General features: G+C 50.1%; 1 protein-coding gene across 3 annotated transcripts in view; it reads right to left on the bottom strand.

The window, feature by feature from the left end:
* The window catches only part of SEPTIN9 (septin 9), a 134,339-nt gene that overhangs the window by 70,882 nt on the left and 47,265 nt on the right, over positions 1-16,192 (bottom strand). The window contains exon 1 of one of the 3 annotated variants that reach the window (XM_075579724.1): positions 5,359-5,709. The exons of the other annotated variants lie outside the window; for them this stretch is intronic. Within the exon in view, the coding sequence (XP_075435839.1) occupies positions 5,359-5,413 (55 nt within the window). The 5' untranslated portion in view covers positions 5,414-5,709. Of the gene's footprint in view, positions 1-5,358; positions 5,710-16,192 lie in introns of those variants that run through there. 3 annotated transcript variants of the gene reach the window in all.

Genomic DNA, 16,192 nt, shown 5'->3' with positions numbered 1-16,192 from the left:
CAAATGGTTTCAAGTCTGTGGGCGGGGAGCGTGCTCCGTTATCCCCCCTAACTTGAAGTCTCTGTTGAAACTAGCACGCTCAGCTGCTGACCCCGTGCAACAGACACAGAGGGTAACTTGAGAGGCTCAGCCCGGCTCTCAGCTGGGAGGGGATGTGAATTAAAACCACTTCAACAGTACAAAGAACCAGTCAAAATATCCAGCGATCAAAAAAAAAACTCCAGGGAAAAACAGACATTCTTGTTATATGGTCCAAAGAAATCCCCCCAAGGCTCCCCCCCCATATCACTACAAGGAACCTGCAATGGAGCCTCGATACCCAGAGGACATTAAAACGGGCACAGGATCATCTCCTGAGAAGCAAGGAGATTTTGTCAGCAGCCAAGGGAAGGGGGTCGCACACCAACTTCCGGACTTACCCAAGCACCGTCAGACTCTCCCGCGCCAACCGCAACTCACCGGCGGAACACCTGGCCGCAGGGCACCTCGCTGCTGGACATTTGGCCGGGCGCGCGCTCCGACGCCATCTTTAAATGGCGATGTCCCGCCTCACGCGCTCCTGCGCTGCCTGCTGAAACAAGCCAGCTTTAGATGTCCTGCGCAGAGCGGTGTGGGAGCACGCGCGGCGGGACATCTCCATTTACAGATGACGCGTGCGGCCAAATGGGAAGTGGCGAGGTGCCTAGCGGCCAGGTGTCCCGTCGGGGAGTTGTTCTGGCAGCGACGTGTGTTACGGCGGAGCGCTGCCGGCGGTTTCATCGCGGCGAAATGTCCCCATTCCGCTCAAAACTCCTCTTAAAACACCCCCCCAAAATATACATTTTGGGCCCACGGTAACCCTATATAAAGACTCTTAATAGAGAGCCAAGTTGGGTCTGAAACACTGAGCCTCTTTGCCCATGCCACTGACACTGACTGCTCATTTGCATGTCATTACCCAGAATCCCTGGCTGCAGTCGAAGCACTGCACTGCATGTTAAGAGATAATGGGGAAGAGCAGCATTGCGGACCTGTTTGCGACGTGCGAATGTGCCCACGCGTGGCATTTTTATTTGCTGCGCCCTGTACGTCGGAGGGTGTTGGCCACGTTCTTCACCCACCATAACTTATATGACGTGTGGTTGAAACCTATTCCAGCTTAATATCGCTTCTTGGCGCAGGGAGCTTACTGCCTACAATCTGTACTGCGCAGCGGAATATGTTGGCGCCATAGAGATAAAAGATAATAATACTGGGCGGGCGGTGGCAATGTGGGACTTACTCCCCACGGAGGCTGTGATGGCAGATACAGTAGATATATTTTAAGAGGGCATATAATTTTAATAAGGAATGTTATACCAGCCAAGTGAAAACATTGGCAGATAACTCCTGCCAGGCACTGCCATCTACAGAACTTACCCACCATCAAGGCCAGGCACTGCCATTTACTGCACTCACCCACCATCAAGGCCAGGCACTGCCATCTACTGCACCTACCCACCATCAAGGCCAGGCACTGCCATTTACTGCACTTACCTACCATCAAGGCCAGGCACTGCCATCTACTGCACCTACCCACCATCAAGGCCAGGCACTGCCATCTACTGCACTTACCCACCATGAAGGCCAGGCACTGCCATCTACTGCACGTACCTACCATCAAGGCCATCTACTGCACCTACCCACCATCAAGGCCAGGCACTGCCATCTACTGCACCAACCCACCATCAAGGCCAGGCACTGCCATCTACTGCACTTATTCCCTCACCTGCTGTCTCTGTAAGTCTCCCAACATTCCGCTTAGAGTGTAAGCTCTCCGGGGCAGGGATTTCCTTTCCTATTGTCTGACTTTGTTGCACTTGTTGTATTATAATTCTCTGTGCTGTCTCTTTGTAAAGTGCGGTGTACACTGTGAGCGCTATGTAAATAAAGATATACATACTGTACACACACATATATACATACTGTACATACATGCATACATACATACAGAGAACTGGCACTGAAGGGGTTACGTACCAATGCATTTGTGTGTGTGAATATATATATATATATATACCTGTGTATACTGTGTATTAGAGTCTGTGTATACTGTGTATTAGAGTCTGTGTATACGAGTCTGTGTATATTGTTTCTTTCTTCAAGTTTTAATTCCTATGACCAGAACACTCACTATAAATGTTACTTATTTGTGTCTGTGTATATATACTGTATATACCTTTCATGCCTGTAAGTCACACTGTATGTGTATATATACTGTATATATCTTTCATGCCTGTAGTTCACACTGTATGTGTCTGTGTATATGTACTGTATATCTTTCATGCCTTTAAGTCAATCTGTATGTGTCTGTGTATATATACTGTATATCTTTCATGCCTGTACTTCACACTGTATGTGTCTGTGTATATATACTGTATATCTTTCATGCCTGTAGTTCACACTGTATGTGTAAATATACTGTATATCTTTCCTGCCTGTAGGTCACACTGTATGTGTATGTGTATATATACTGTATATCTTTCATGCCTGTAAGTCACACTGTATGTGTATATATACTGTATATCTTTCATGCCTGTAGGTTACACTGTATGTGTCTGTGTATATATACTGTATATATCTTTCATGCCTGTAGGTCACACTGTATGTGTCTGTGTATACACACACACACACACACACACACACACACACACACACACACACACACACACACACACACACACACACACACACACACACACACACTGTATATATATTTCATGGCTGTAGGTCACACTGTGTGTGTATGTGTATATATACTGTATATATATTTCATGGCTGTAGGTCACACTGTATGTGTATATATACTGCATATCTTTCATGGCTGTAAGTCACACTGTATGTGTCTGTGTATATATACTGTATATATCTTTCATGACTGTAGGTCACACTGTATGTGTCTGTGTACACACACACACACACACACACACACACACACACACACACACACACACACACACACACACACACACACACTGTATATATATTTAATGGCTGTAGGTCACACTGTATGTGTATGTGTATATATACTGTATATATATTTCATGCCTGTAGGTCACACTGTATGTGTGTGTGTGTGTGTGTGTGTGTGTGTGTAGTATATACACACACACACACACACACACACACACTGTATATATATTTCATGACTGTAGGCACACTGTGTGTGTGCATGTGTGTGTGTATGTGTGTGTGTTTGTGTGCGCGTGTGTGTGTGTATGTATATATACACACACACACACACTGTATATATATTTCATGCCTGTAGGTCACACTGTGTGTGTGCATGTGTGTGTATGTATATATATACACACACACACACACTGTATATATTTCATGCCTGTAGGTCACACTGTGTGTGTGCATGTGTGTGTGCATGTGTATACACACACACACACACACACACACACACACACACACACACACACACACACACACACACACACACACTGTATATATATTTCATGCCTGTAGGTCACACTGTGTGTGTGCATGTGTGTGTGTGTATGTATATACACACACACACACACACACACACACACACACACACACACACACACACACACACACACTGTATATATATTTCATGCCTGTAGGTCACACTGTATCTGTCTCACTGGATGTAATGATGTAACAATATATTGCAACACAGGACAGACTTGCCAGATGATTCAGTGTTAACGCCTGCACTGTGCATGACAACATGCAAGCATGGCCATACATGTGACATAGGTATGTGACCTCATCCATGTGTGGTCCATGTGTGTGTGTGTGATAGCAAATAGACGTCTCTCTCTCTCCTCCCCCATATCTCTCTCTCCCCCTCTCCTCCCCCCATCTCTCTCTCTCCCTCTCCTCCCCGTCTCTCTCTCTCTCCTCCCCCATATCTCTCTCTCCCCCTCTCAGTGACTCACCACATGTTTTTGTTTTTCCTGTTCTCTGAGTAATTCTCAACTTCCTCACTCCCCATCTCTTACCCGTCTATCTATCTATCTATCTATCTATCTATCTATCTATCTATCTATCTATCTATCTATCTATCTATCTATCTATCTATCTATCTATCTATCTATCTATTTATCTATCTGTCTATCTATCTGTCTGTCTATCTGCCTGTCTATCTGTCTATCTATCTGTCTGTCTATCTGCCTGTCTATCTGCCTGTCTATTGATCTATCTATCTATCCATCTATCTATCCATTCATCCATCTCTCTGAGTATCTATCTATCTATCCATCTCTCTATATCTCTGTGTGTGTGTCTCTGTGTGTGTGTCTCTCTATCCATCTATCTCTCTATGTCTCCCTGTGTGTGTGTGTGTCTCTCTCTATCCATCTATCTCTCTGTCTGTGTGTGTGTCTCTCTCTCTATGTGTGTGTGTGTGTGTGTGTGTGTGTCTCTGTATGTGTGTTTGTGTGTATATGTCTCTCTCTCTCTCTCTCTCTCTCTCTCTCTCAATCCATCTATCTCTCTGTGTCTCTGTGTGTGTGTGTGTGTGTGTGTGTATCTCTCTCTATATATATATCCATCTATATCTGTGTCTATCTATCTTTCGGTCATTTTCTCTTCCTCTCTTTAGCACAATCTGCAGCACCTTTTCTGTTCTTTTCCTCCAATCCCAGCTCCCTCTCCTCCCTCTCTCCTCTCTCCCCCACTCTCTCTCTCTCTACCTTCTCCTCTCCTCTCTCTACCTCTCTACTCTCAAATCAAATCATCTTTACTGGCAGGACGAAAGAACATTTCAGTATTGCCAAAACATGAATAACAGGGTAGGGTATAATGGTTACACGGTATATAACGGGGGGTAGGGTATAATGGTTACACGATACAGTATATAACAGGGGGTAGGGTATAATGGTTACACGGTATATAACAGGGGGTAGGGTATAATGGTTACACAGCACATGAATAACAGGGTTAGGGTATAAGGATTACAGGGTACCTGAATAATAAGGGGTAGGGTATAATGATTACACAGCACATGAATAACGGGGTAGGGTATAATGGTTACACGGTACATGAATAATAGGGGGTAGGGTATAATGGTTACACGGTACATGAATAATAGGGGGTAGGGTATAATGGTTACACGGTACATGAATAACGGGGTAGGGTATAAGGATTACAGGGTACCTGAATAATAAGGGGTAGGGTATAATGATTACACAGTACATGAATAACAGGGGGGTCTCTCTCCCCTCCGCACGCACCTAGTACACACCTCAGCCCCCACTACGTACATCTTCCACTTCACCAACAACACCCCCCCCCCCACCCCCGCTTCTTAAAACATTAAACACATACATATATGATCGGGGAAAAACTCTGGCGGGTACGAACCTTCAAAGTCGGAAATAATACCTTCCAGGTGCGCGTTCACCGCCGAATCAGACATTTTTGGGGGGGGGAACTTCCAAAATCGCAGCCGTGCGCTCCCAGCCCAGATCCCCCCCCCCCCTCCCCGTCTTCTTTCTACACAACAAATCCCAAATTTGGAAGAATGGGCTCAGATCGGCGCCCCCGAGAGGGAGAGAGAGGGGGGAGAGGAGAGAGAGGGGAGAGAGAGAGGGGGGAGAGAGGGGGGAGGCTGCTCCTTTGTGTCTGCGAATTATAAACTTCTTGAGTTTAATCCGTGTTGGGGGATTCTTTTCCCCTCTGTCTAACTTGAGCGCTGGTCCCTGAAGGCTGATTTGAATCAATGGGGCAGCGGCTGAGAAACAGAGCAGCATCATAACCCCTCCTATATTACACACACACACAGATACAGACACACACACACACACACGGCAGCATCATAACCCCTCCTATATTACACACACACACAGATACAGACACACACACACACACGGCAGCATCATAACCCCTCCTATATTACACACACATACACACACACACACACGGCAGCATCATAACCCCTCCTATATTACACACACACGCGTGCGCACACACAATCACACAGACACACAGACACACACAGACACACACACAGACACACACACAGACACACACACACACGGCAGCATCATAACCCCTCCTATATTACACACACACACAGATACAGACACACACACACACACGGCAGCATCATAACCCCTCCTATATTACACACACACAATCACACAGACACACAGACACACAGACACATAGACACACACACACACACAGACACACACGCGTGTGCACACACACAAACACACACACACACACACACAGACACACACACACGCGTGCGCACACACACACACACACACACAGACACACACACACACACCTCACATTCCCCAGGCAGCTGGGCAGCCTCTTTAACCTTTTCCGTGCCAGAGAAGGGGGGCTGCCACGGCACCGCTGGCGCTGCCTTCGGCGGTGGTCATTTTAGAAAGCAGCGGTACTGAGCTTCGGTGGAGGAGAGCGCCAGCCTGCTGGACAAGGCGGCAGTGCACGCAAGGGGGTTGTTGTTAACCATGTCAGTGCCGCAAACCTCATGCGCTCAAAGGGTTTCATTCGGGTCCCAAAGTGACAGCACTGGATGTCCTTTCTGCTTCTGTCTCTCTCACGGTCACTGTCCCCTGTCTGTCCCCCTGATTGTGCCTGTCCCTGTCCCATGTCCGTGTCACTGTCCCATGCCTGTTCCAGTCCCCTGTCCCATGCCTGTCCCTGTCCCCTGTCCCATGCCTGTCCCATGCCTGTCCCATGCCTGTCCCTGTCCCCTGTCACTGTCCCATGCTTGTCCCCCTGACTGTGCCTATCCCCTGACACTGTCCCATGCTTGTCCCCCTGACTGTGCCTGTCCCCTGTCCCTGTCCCATGCCGGTCCCCCTGACTGTGCCTGTCCCCTGTCCCGTCACTGTCCTGTATCTGTCCCCCTGACTTTGCCTGTCCCCTGTCCCTGTCCCCTGTCCCATGCCTGTCCCATGCCTGTCCCATGCCTCTCCCTGTCCCCTGTCCCTGTCCCATGCTGGTCCCCCTGACTGTGCCTGTCCCCTGTCACTGTCCCATGCTGGTCCCCCTGACTGTGCCTGTCCCCTGTCACTGTCCCATGCCTGTCCCTGTCCCCTGTCACTGTCCCATGCCTGTCACTGTCCCATGCTGGTCCCCCTGACTGTGCCTGTCCCCTGTCACTGTCCCATGCCTGTCCCTGTCCCCTGTCACTGTCCCATGCCTGTCACTGTCCCATGCTGGTCCCCCTGACTGTGCCTGTCCCCTGTCACTGTCCCATGCCTGTCCCTGTCCCCTGTCACTGTCCCATGCCTGTCACTGTCCCATGCTGGTCCCCCTGACTGTGCCTGTCCCCTGTCCCTGTCCCATGCCGGTCCCCCTGACTGTGCCTGTCCCCTGTCACTGTCCTGTATCTGTCTCCCTGACTGTGTCTTTCCAGGAATACATAGAGGCTCCCCTGAACTTCGGGGGCTGTCGGCAGTGACGGGGTTAAAGGGAACAGAGTCAGAGCTTTCCGGAGCCAGAGTGATAGGGGAGCAGGAACTCCCGAAATATCGGGAGAGGAAAGGGCAGCAGTCAACAGGAAATCCGCCTCGTACTGTACAGGGTGCGTACTATACAGGGTGTGCTGCTCTGAGGAATAGCCCTCTGGCCTCACACTGAGGGCCAAACGCCTAAACCTTTTTGGGGGTGGGGGGGGGGCATTCTGTCTGCCCCCCCTCCCTGTGAGGGTCCCCCAAATACAGAGGTCAACCCTGCCCAGGTAATACACACAGAGAGGCTGGGAAAGCATCTCTGGAGCACTCCAACAAATAAAGTGTCAGCCCCGCAGCCAACTCAGACCCTTACTGCAGGAAGGGAGGGATAGTGCCGGAAACGGCTGGGCAACCACTTCAAAGGCCAGCTCAACAAGTGGGTCAGACCCCCAAAAGAATGAGATAAAGTGTCATTGTAATCAGAATCCTTAGATCCAAAGCCCTTCATAGTAACAGTTTTACTCATCTCGTGTGTCACTGTGACGGGAACACTGCATCTCGTGTGATACGTGATTGTGTGTCACTGTGACGGAAACACCGCATCTCGTGTGATACGTGATTGTGTGTCACTGTGACGGGAACACCGCATCTCGTGTGATACGTGATTGTGTGTCTGTCATGGAACAAGAACTGCATTTCTGATTCACCCCCCTCTCTCCTTTGCAGCTTCTGCCTGTCAGTTCTTATTTCAGCTGCATGGAGTTTGCACACACACACTGTGCCTGTGTGACATGTAACAATGTTGCATTTCTTGCCTCTGGGCATGACATCAGTGAGCTGCTACTGCAGCCTCTGAGATCCTCACCAGAATGGGCTAGTCTGCCCCCCCTTCTGTTTGTTCAAAGATAGTCTGTCCCAAGATTATTCCCTTTACCCACACTGCCCCTCACTTCCTTTTCCACCATAACCTCTGGATGAGTGAGCACTCTGCTGTAAACTCCTGTACTGGTAGGATTATCTTTTTCACCTGCCTTTAACTACCAAGCACCCACAGAGAGACATTATCCCAACACCCACATCTCTACACATGTGCCTGTTTTTTTACCTGCTTTCCACAAATAAAGTAAAGAAAAGAAACAGACTTGTTGTGCTTGGAAAAGAGGGCCGAGTTGACACTATCTGGGCTAAATCATCTACATATGACCCTGGCTTTCAGAATAGTGAAAAAGATACCGTGTCCCTTACAGACACTTACAGGAGCTGCTACTCCAGACTTCATGATAAAACAGAGCAGTCTCTGCAGACAAAGAAGCACCAAGCAGCTTACACTGCACAAGCAGCAGCTTTGCATTGCCAGACAGGGCAGCAAGCCTTATACAGCAAACTGCACACAGCCTGCAGCCTTACAAATAAGCAAACAACCTTGCACACGAGGCAGCAGCTTTGAAGACAAACAGTGCTTCTTATACAAACCTAATTGCCTTTCTCTGTCTGAGTTCACCCTTTGCACAGCCCCATAGTGAGGAGCCACCATCTCACCTACCCCTGCGCACGTCCCCACGGCTAGCGCCATCAAGGGCCACGCCACCGGACACCCGCCAGGACACGGGTCAGAGCCACCGGACACCTGTGAGTACAGCTACCCCTACGCTGCACGCTGCAGGACACCGCTCGGCATCATCTGAGACAGACGCCCATCGCTGACACAGGTAAAAGACCGCACGCCACACGCACTGGCTAAAGTCCTACACACACCTACAGCATGGTAGAACTCAGAGCCTCACCAGATATCACGCAGGAGAGCGATCACTCAGACACAGAGACCGCTGCGCAACTGCAACAGGCGCAAGCAGGCGCGAGACCCAAACGGACAGTCACACTGACACAAAAGGCCCGCGAAAAATACGAGACTGACATTGAAGCGCACGGCGCTAAATTAGAGTTGGCCTGGAAAACTACCACACTTGGGATACGCAATGTCGCCGCCGCTGGCAATTCTGTACAACAGCTCGAGCAGACAATAACTCAATTAAAGATAGACCACTTATGCTACCAAGGGCTGTCAGAGGCATACGTCACTTACCTGGCCAGGGCAAATACCGGTGAAAGCCTGCATGAAAGGGACTTACAGCACAATGTTGACTTGGCACGTGACAGCCGCGTGCGAACCACCATTGCAGACGCCCAAAGCGAGAGAAAAGAGCTCCTTCTGGAGACCGCATCGCAGCGCTCGAGCACATCCAGGCACTCATCAAGGTCAGCAAGAGCCACCCCAGAGGCCGCACGTGCCAGGGCCGCATACGCTCAGAAAGAGGCAGCCATGAAACTAGAAAGGGCCCGCATAGAAGAGGAGGCGCAGACAGCCACTGCCACCGCTGCACGGAAAAAGACAGAGGTGGACGTTAACCTAGAGGCCCTAAATCAAGAAAGAGAAGCTGCCGCCGCTGTAGCCCAAGCCGAAGTCCTAGAAGCAGCCACGCAACAGGATGGCGGGGAGCAACCGTACAGACGGATCGCCTCAGAGGATCCAGTCCAACGCACTGAAAACTATGTAAGAAGCCTCTTCAGCATAAACACCAGCGCACCATCTCAACGCGGAGGGAGTGACTCTACAGACACCGAAGACTTGCTAGGTCCACGAGGAGAAGACGCTGCTCCGTCAATGGTACATGCTGCCTGGGATAGCCACAGCCGCAACAGTGATCCACACGCCAGCGCGCACACGGGTGCACTACAACGGGCTCGCCATCCAGGTACACCCACACGGGAAAAAACAGCCCCTCACACGACCAGCAGTCATCACGCGTCCACGCCAAGGAAGAGGCGACCGCACAGACCCTCCCAGCAACTACCTCAGAACGGGACAAACACGCTGATGCCTCAGGCCTGCAGACATAGCCAAGTACATGATCCGGCGTGACCTGGTGCAAGCAGGACTCATCAGCTTCGACGACCGCCCTGAGAACTACCGGACGTGGAAGTTCACGTTCAAAGACGCAATCAACAGCTTGGACTTCTCAGCAAAGAAGAGCTCAACCTGCTATTCAAGTTCCTGGGGAACGAATCCAGGAAGCACGCGAAGAGACTTCGGCCGGCAAACGCGCACCAACCCCAAGTAGGTCTTGACCTAGTGTGGGAAAGGCTAGAAGAGTCCTACGGTAGCCCCGAGGCAGTCGAGGATTCGCTCTTCAAACGAGTCGACAGCTTCCCCAAGATCACAACTAAAGACTACTCGAAGTTACGAGAGCTCGGGGACCTGCTGCAAGAACTGGAGTTCGCAAGGAAAGACCATTCCTTAATAGGTCTCAACTTCCTAGACTCAGCTCGTGGAGTGAGACCCATCCTGGAGAAGCTACCCTTCAACCTCCAAGAAAGGTGGATTTCACAAGGTTCCAAATACAAAAGGGAGAAACAAGTCGTCTACCCCCCATTCTCATTCTTCTTGAGCTTCATCCGCGAAGCGGCAAGGACAAGGAACGATCCCAGTTTCATCTTAGGTGCGCAAACCACATACAGTGCAAGCAGCCTGAGGAACGAAAGACCAGTGACGAGATATGGTAACACCCAAACACCCATCTCGGTCCACAGGACGGACGTGCCTCCCACGACCCGAACTACTCCCGATCAGTCGGTCACCGGAGGCAAGGAACCAAGGGACCCAAACAGGGAATGTCCCATACACAAGAAGCCACACCCACTCAACAAGTGCTTTGGGTTCAGGATGAAGTCCCTAGAGGAACGCAAGCGGTTACTTGGAGAATTCAGAGTTTGCTTCAGGTGCTGCGGTTCCACGACTCACCTAGCCAGGGACTGTAAAGAAGAGATCAAATGCACAGTGTGCGAAAGTGACAAGCACGTGACAGCGTTACACCCAGAGGCGCTGACACTCCACCAACTCCACAACCCATCCTCCGTAGCCGAGCATGGCGGGGAGAAAGAAGAAGGAGAGCCAACATCCGTCACATCTCAGCGCACTGAGGTATGCGGAAAAGAAGGTTACAAAATGTCCTGCTCCAAAATATGCCTCGTCGCAGTGCACCCCCAGGGACAACCTGAGAAGGCTATTCGGATGTACGCAATCCTCAACGACCAGAGCAACCGATCGCTGGTCAGGTCAGAGTTCTTCGACATGTTTAACATACAAGACGGTGCTTCTCCTTACACTCTCAGAACGTGCGCAGGGCGAACGGAGACCACAGGGAGAAGACTGAATGGCTACACCATATGCTCAATAGACGGCAAAGTGAACATGCCCCTTCCCACACTCATCGAGTGCAGCCACATGGCCACAAACAGGGACGAGATTCCCACACCAGACATGGCACTCCATTACCCGCACCTCAAAGGAATAGCCAACTACATCCTGCCGGTAGAACAAGGCGCCAAGATCTTGCTGCTGCTCGGCAGGGACATCATGAGGGTACATAAAGTCCGTAAACAGCATAACGGACCCCACAACGCGCCATACGCCCAAAGACTTGACCTAGGATGGGTGATAGTGGGCAACGCGTGCACCGACAAAGAGCACGGGCAAGACTATGTTGACGCCCGCAGAACGGTAGTAACAGAATGTGGACACACATCTCTCTCTGAACCATGTCTTGGCCATCTCCAAGTGACCGAAGGGCCAAGTGAAGAGAAAAGACAAGGTCATAGCCCTGAGGTCAACAAAAACATCCTTGCATCGGTGGGATGTGACAATGTCCTAGGATGCTTAGCGGTTCAGATAACCAAGGATGACGAGTCGACTCCACTGGAGGAAGAAAGTAACCTCCCAAAGGTGACCGACAAAGGGGTCATCCAATAGACAATAAACAATCGGACGATCCTCTCGCGAGCAATGGCACGGCTAGGACGTACAGTTGTTCCTCTCCACAGAGTATCCAGCGATAAAGCAGCCAGCTGTCACGGCTGGCATAACCGCAAAAGATTACGCTCTACAGGTGAAGCCACAGTGTCAAAAAGACTGTCCTCTCACAAGTCTAAAAAAAGACAATCTCAGAGACATCTCATAAAGGGATTTACTAGGGCAAAAGAGACTGTTTTTCGTCATGTCCAAGGAGAGAACTGAGGGCAGTCAACAAAGAGATACAAAGGCGTATCACCAAAATACATGGAAACGTTCTCTTGCAAGAGGAATGCACCAATGACTTAGGGTGCACAGCGTTCCAGACCACAAAGGACAACGACAAGCAAACACCATTGATGGGAGATGGAGAATTCCTGATGCCAACGGTCAAGGAGCTCGTCAGAAACGGACCTGGCAGTTGGGCGAACCCGCTACCATTCCATTCACCAAGAAAGCACCTCCCAAACAATGGAGTACATACCATCTCTAGGTTCACTTCGCACCTCTGCGACCTACCAAGGGAACCAGAGACCAAAAAAAACTTTGTGGCCTTCATCCAGAAGATATTCCTTACCGGCCACGCAAAGCCAGCACCTCTAATGAAGGAAGGTGAAGAATGCCGGTACCTCCAATTATCTGGGGCCTACCACCCTCAGGAACCTGATCAAATCCGGATAGTGTTCAGCCCCAGCGCTCAGCTCCAGGGAGTCTCCCTGAACGATGCCCTCTTTACTGTACTAGACAAGACAACCAGTCTTCCAGGAGTGTTGTTCCGCTTCCGCAAGGAGCCAAAAGCCATCTCCTTCTGCCAAACGCCAGGTGATAGAGCGACAGGCTACCACGACTGGCATACCTACAAGGGGATACACTCTGTGGGTAAAACTACAGAGACAAAAAGACTGCTCTCTCACAAGGTTAAAGGAAACAGTGCCAGAGACTTTTACACAAAGACATTGTGGTGCAACCAGCAAACCTGGAGCTGTGCATCCACCCTGCATCCTTTGCCGAAGAACCTTGGCCAAGGGACCTTGATACCAGTGATACCGGCTGGTGTCACATCGCTATGTGGACATGGACTCTTGCATTGTTTGAGAATGTGATGTTATTTTTGTTATGCATTGCACATATGTTCCACATATTCCAGTTATATAGTTGTATCTCCAGATACCAGACGGGGAGTGTCATGGAACAAGAACTGCATTTCTGATTCACCCCCCTCTCTCCTTTGCAGCTTCTGCCTGTCAGTTCTTATTTCAGCTGCATGGCGTTTGCATACACATACTGTGCCTGTGTGACATGTAACAATGTTGCATTTCTTGCCTCTGGGCATGACATCAGTGAGCTGCTACTGCAGCTTCTGAGATCCTCACCAGAATGGGCTAGTCTGCCCCCCCTTCTGTTTGTTCAAAGATAGTCTGTCCCAAGACTATTCCCTTTACCCACACTGCCCCTCACTTCCTTTTCCACCATAACCTCTGGATGAGTGAGCACTCTGCTGTAAACTCCTGTACTGGTAGGATTATCTTTTTCACCTGCCTTTAACTACCAAGCACCCACAGAGAGACATTATCCCAACACCTACATCTCTACACATGTGCCTGTTTTTTACCTGCTTTCCACAAATAAAGTAAAGAAAAGAAACAGACTTGTTGTGCTTGGAAAAGAGGGCCGGGTTGACACTATCTGGGCTAAATCATCTACATATGACCCTGGCTTTCAGAATAGTGTCACTGTGACGGGAACACTGCATCTTGTGTGATACGTGATTGTGTGTCACTGTGACGGGAACACCGCATCTCGTGTGATACGTGATTGTGTGTCACTGTGACGGGAACACCGCATCTCGTGTGATACGTGATTGTGTGTCACTGTGACGGGAACACCGCATCTCGTGTGATACGTGATTGTGTGTCACTGTGACGGGAACACCGCATCTCATGTGATACGTGATTGTGTGTCACTGTGACGGGAACACCGCATCTCGTGTGATATGTGATTGTGTGTCACTGTGACGGGAACACCGCATCTTGTGTGATACGTGATTGTGTGTCACTGTGACGGGAACACTGCATGTCGTGTGATACGTGATTGTGTGTCACTGTGACGGGAACACCGCATCTCGTGTGATATGTGATTGTGTATCACTGTGACGGGAACACCGCATCTCGTGTGATACGTGATTGTGTGTCACTGTGACGGGAACACCGCATCTCGTGTGATACGTGATTGTGTGTCACTGTGACGGGAACACTGCATCTCGTGTGATACGCGATTGTGTGTCACTGTGACGGGAACACCGCATCTCGTGTGATACGTGATTGTGTGTCACTGTGACGGGAACACTGCATCTCGTGTGATACGTGATTGTGTCACTGTGACGGGAACACCGCATCTCGTGTGATACGTGATTGTGTGTCACTGTGACGGGAACACAGCATCTCGTGTGATACGTGATTGTGTGTCACTGTGACGGGAACACCGCATCTCGTGTGATACGTGATTGTGTGTCACTGTGACGGGAACACCGCATCTCGTGTGATACGTGATTGTGTGTCACTGTGACGGGAACACCGCACCTCGTGTGATACGTGATTGTGTGTCACTGTGACGGGAACACCGCACCTCGTGTGATACGTGATTGTGTGTCACTGTGACGGGAACACCGCATCTCGTGTGATACGTGATTGTGTGTCACTGTGACGGGAACACCGCATCTCGTGTGATACGTGATTGTGTGTCACTGTGAAGGGAACGCCGCATCTCGTGTGATACGTGATTGTGTGTCACTGTGAAGGGAACACCGCATCTCGTGTGATACGTGATTGTGTGTCACTGTGAAGGGAACACTGCATCTCGTGTGATACGTTATTGTGTCACTGTGACGGAAACACTGCATCTCGTGTGATACGTGATTGTGTGTCACTGTGACGGGAACACCGCACCTCGTGTGATACGTGATTGTGTGTCACTGTGACGGGAACGCCGCATCTCGTGTGATATGCGATTGTGTGTCACTGTGACGGGAACACCGCACCTCGTGTGATACGTGATTGTGTGTCACTGTGACGGGAACACCGCATCTCGTGTGATACGTGATTGTGTGTCACTGTGACGGGAACACCGCATCTCGTGTGATACGTGATTGTGTGTCACTGTGAAGGGAACGCCGCATCTCGTGTGATACGTGATTGTGTGTCACTGTGAAGGGAACGCCGCATCTCGTGTGATACGTGATTGTGTGTCACTGTGACGGGAACACCGCATCTCGTGTGATACGTGATTGTGTGTCACTGTGAAGGGAACGCCGCATCTCGTGTGATACGTGATTGTGTGTCACTGTGACGGGAACGCCGCATCTCGTGTGATACGTGATTGTGTGTCACTGTGAAGGGAACGCCGCATCTCGTGTGATACGTGATTGTGTCACTGTGACGGGAACACCGCATCTCGTGTGATACGTGATTGTGTGTCACTGTGATGGGAACACCGCATCTCGTGTGATAAGTGATTGTGTGTCACTGTGACGGGAACACCGCACCTCGTGTGATACGTGATTGTGTGTCACTGTGATGGGAACACCGCATCTCGTGTGATACGTGATTGTGTCACTGTGACGGGAACACCGCATCTCGTGTGATACGTGATTGTGTGTCACTGTGACGGGAACACCGCATGTCGTGTGATACGTGATTGTGTGTCACTGTGATGGGAACACCGCATCTCGTGTGATACGTGATTGTGTGTCACTGTGACGGGAACGCCGCATCTCGTGTGATACGTGATTGTGTGTCACTGTGAAGGGAACGCCGCATCTCGTGTGATACGTGATTGTGTCACTGTGACGGGAACACCGCATCTCGTGTGATACGTGATTGTGTGTCACTGTGATGGGAACACCGCATCTCGTGTGATA

Source organism: Ascaphus truei, chromosome 22, assembly GCF_040206685.1.
Source record: "Ascaphus truei isolate aAscTru1 chromosome 22, aAscTru1.hap1, whole genome shotgun sequence".
NCBI lineage: Eukaryota > Metazoa > Chordata > Amphibia > Anura > Ascaphidae > Ascaphus > Ascaphus truei.
This window is presented reverse-complemented; position numbering and strand designations above follow the sequence as displayed.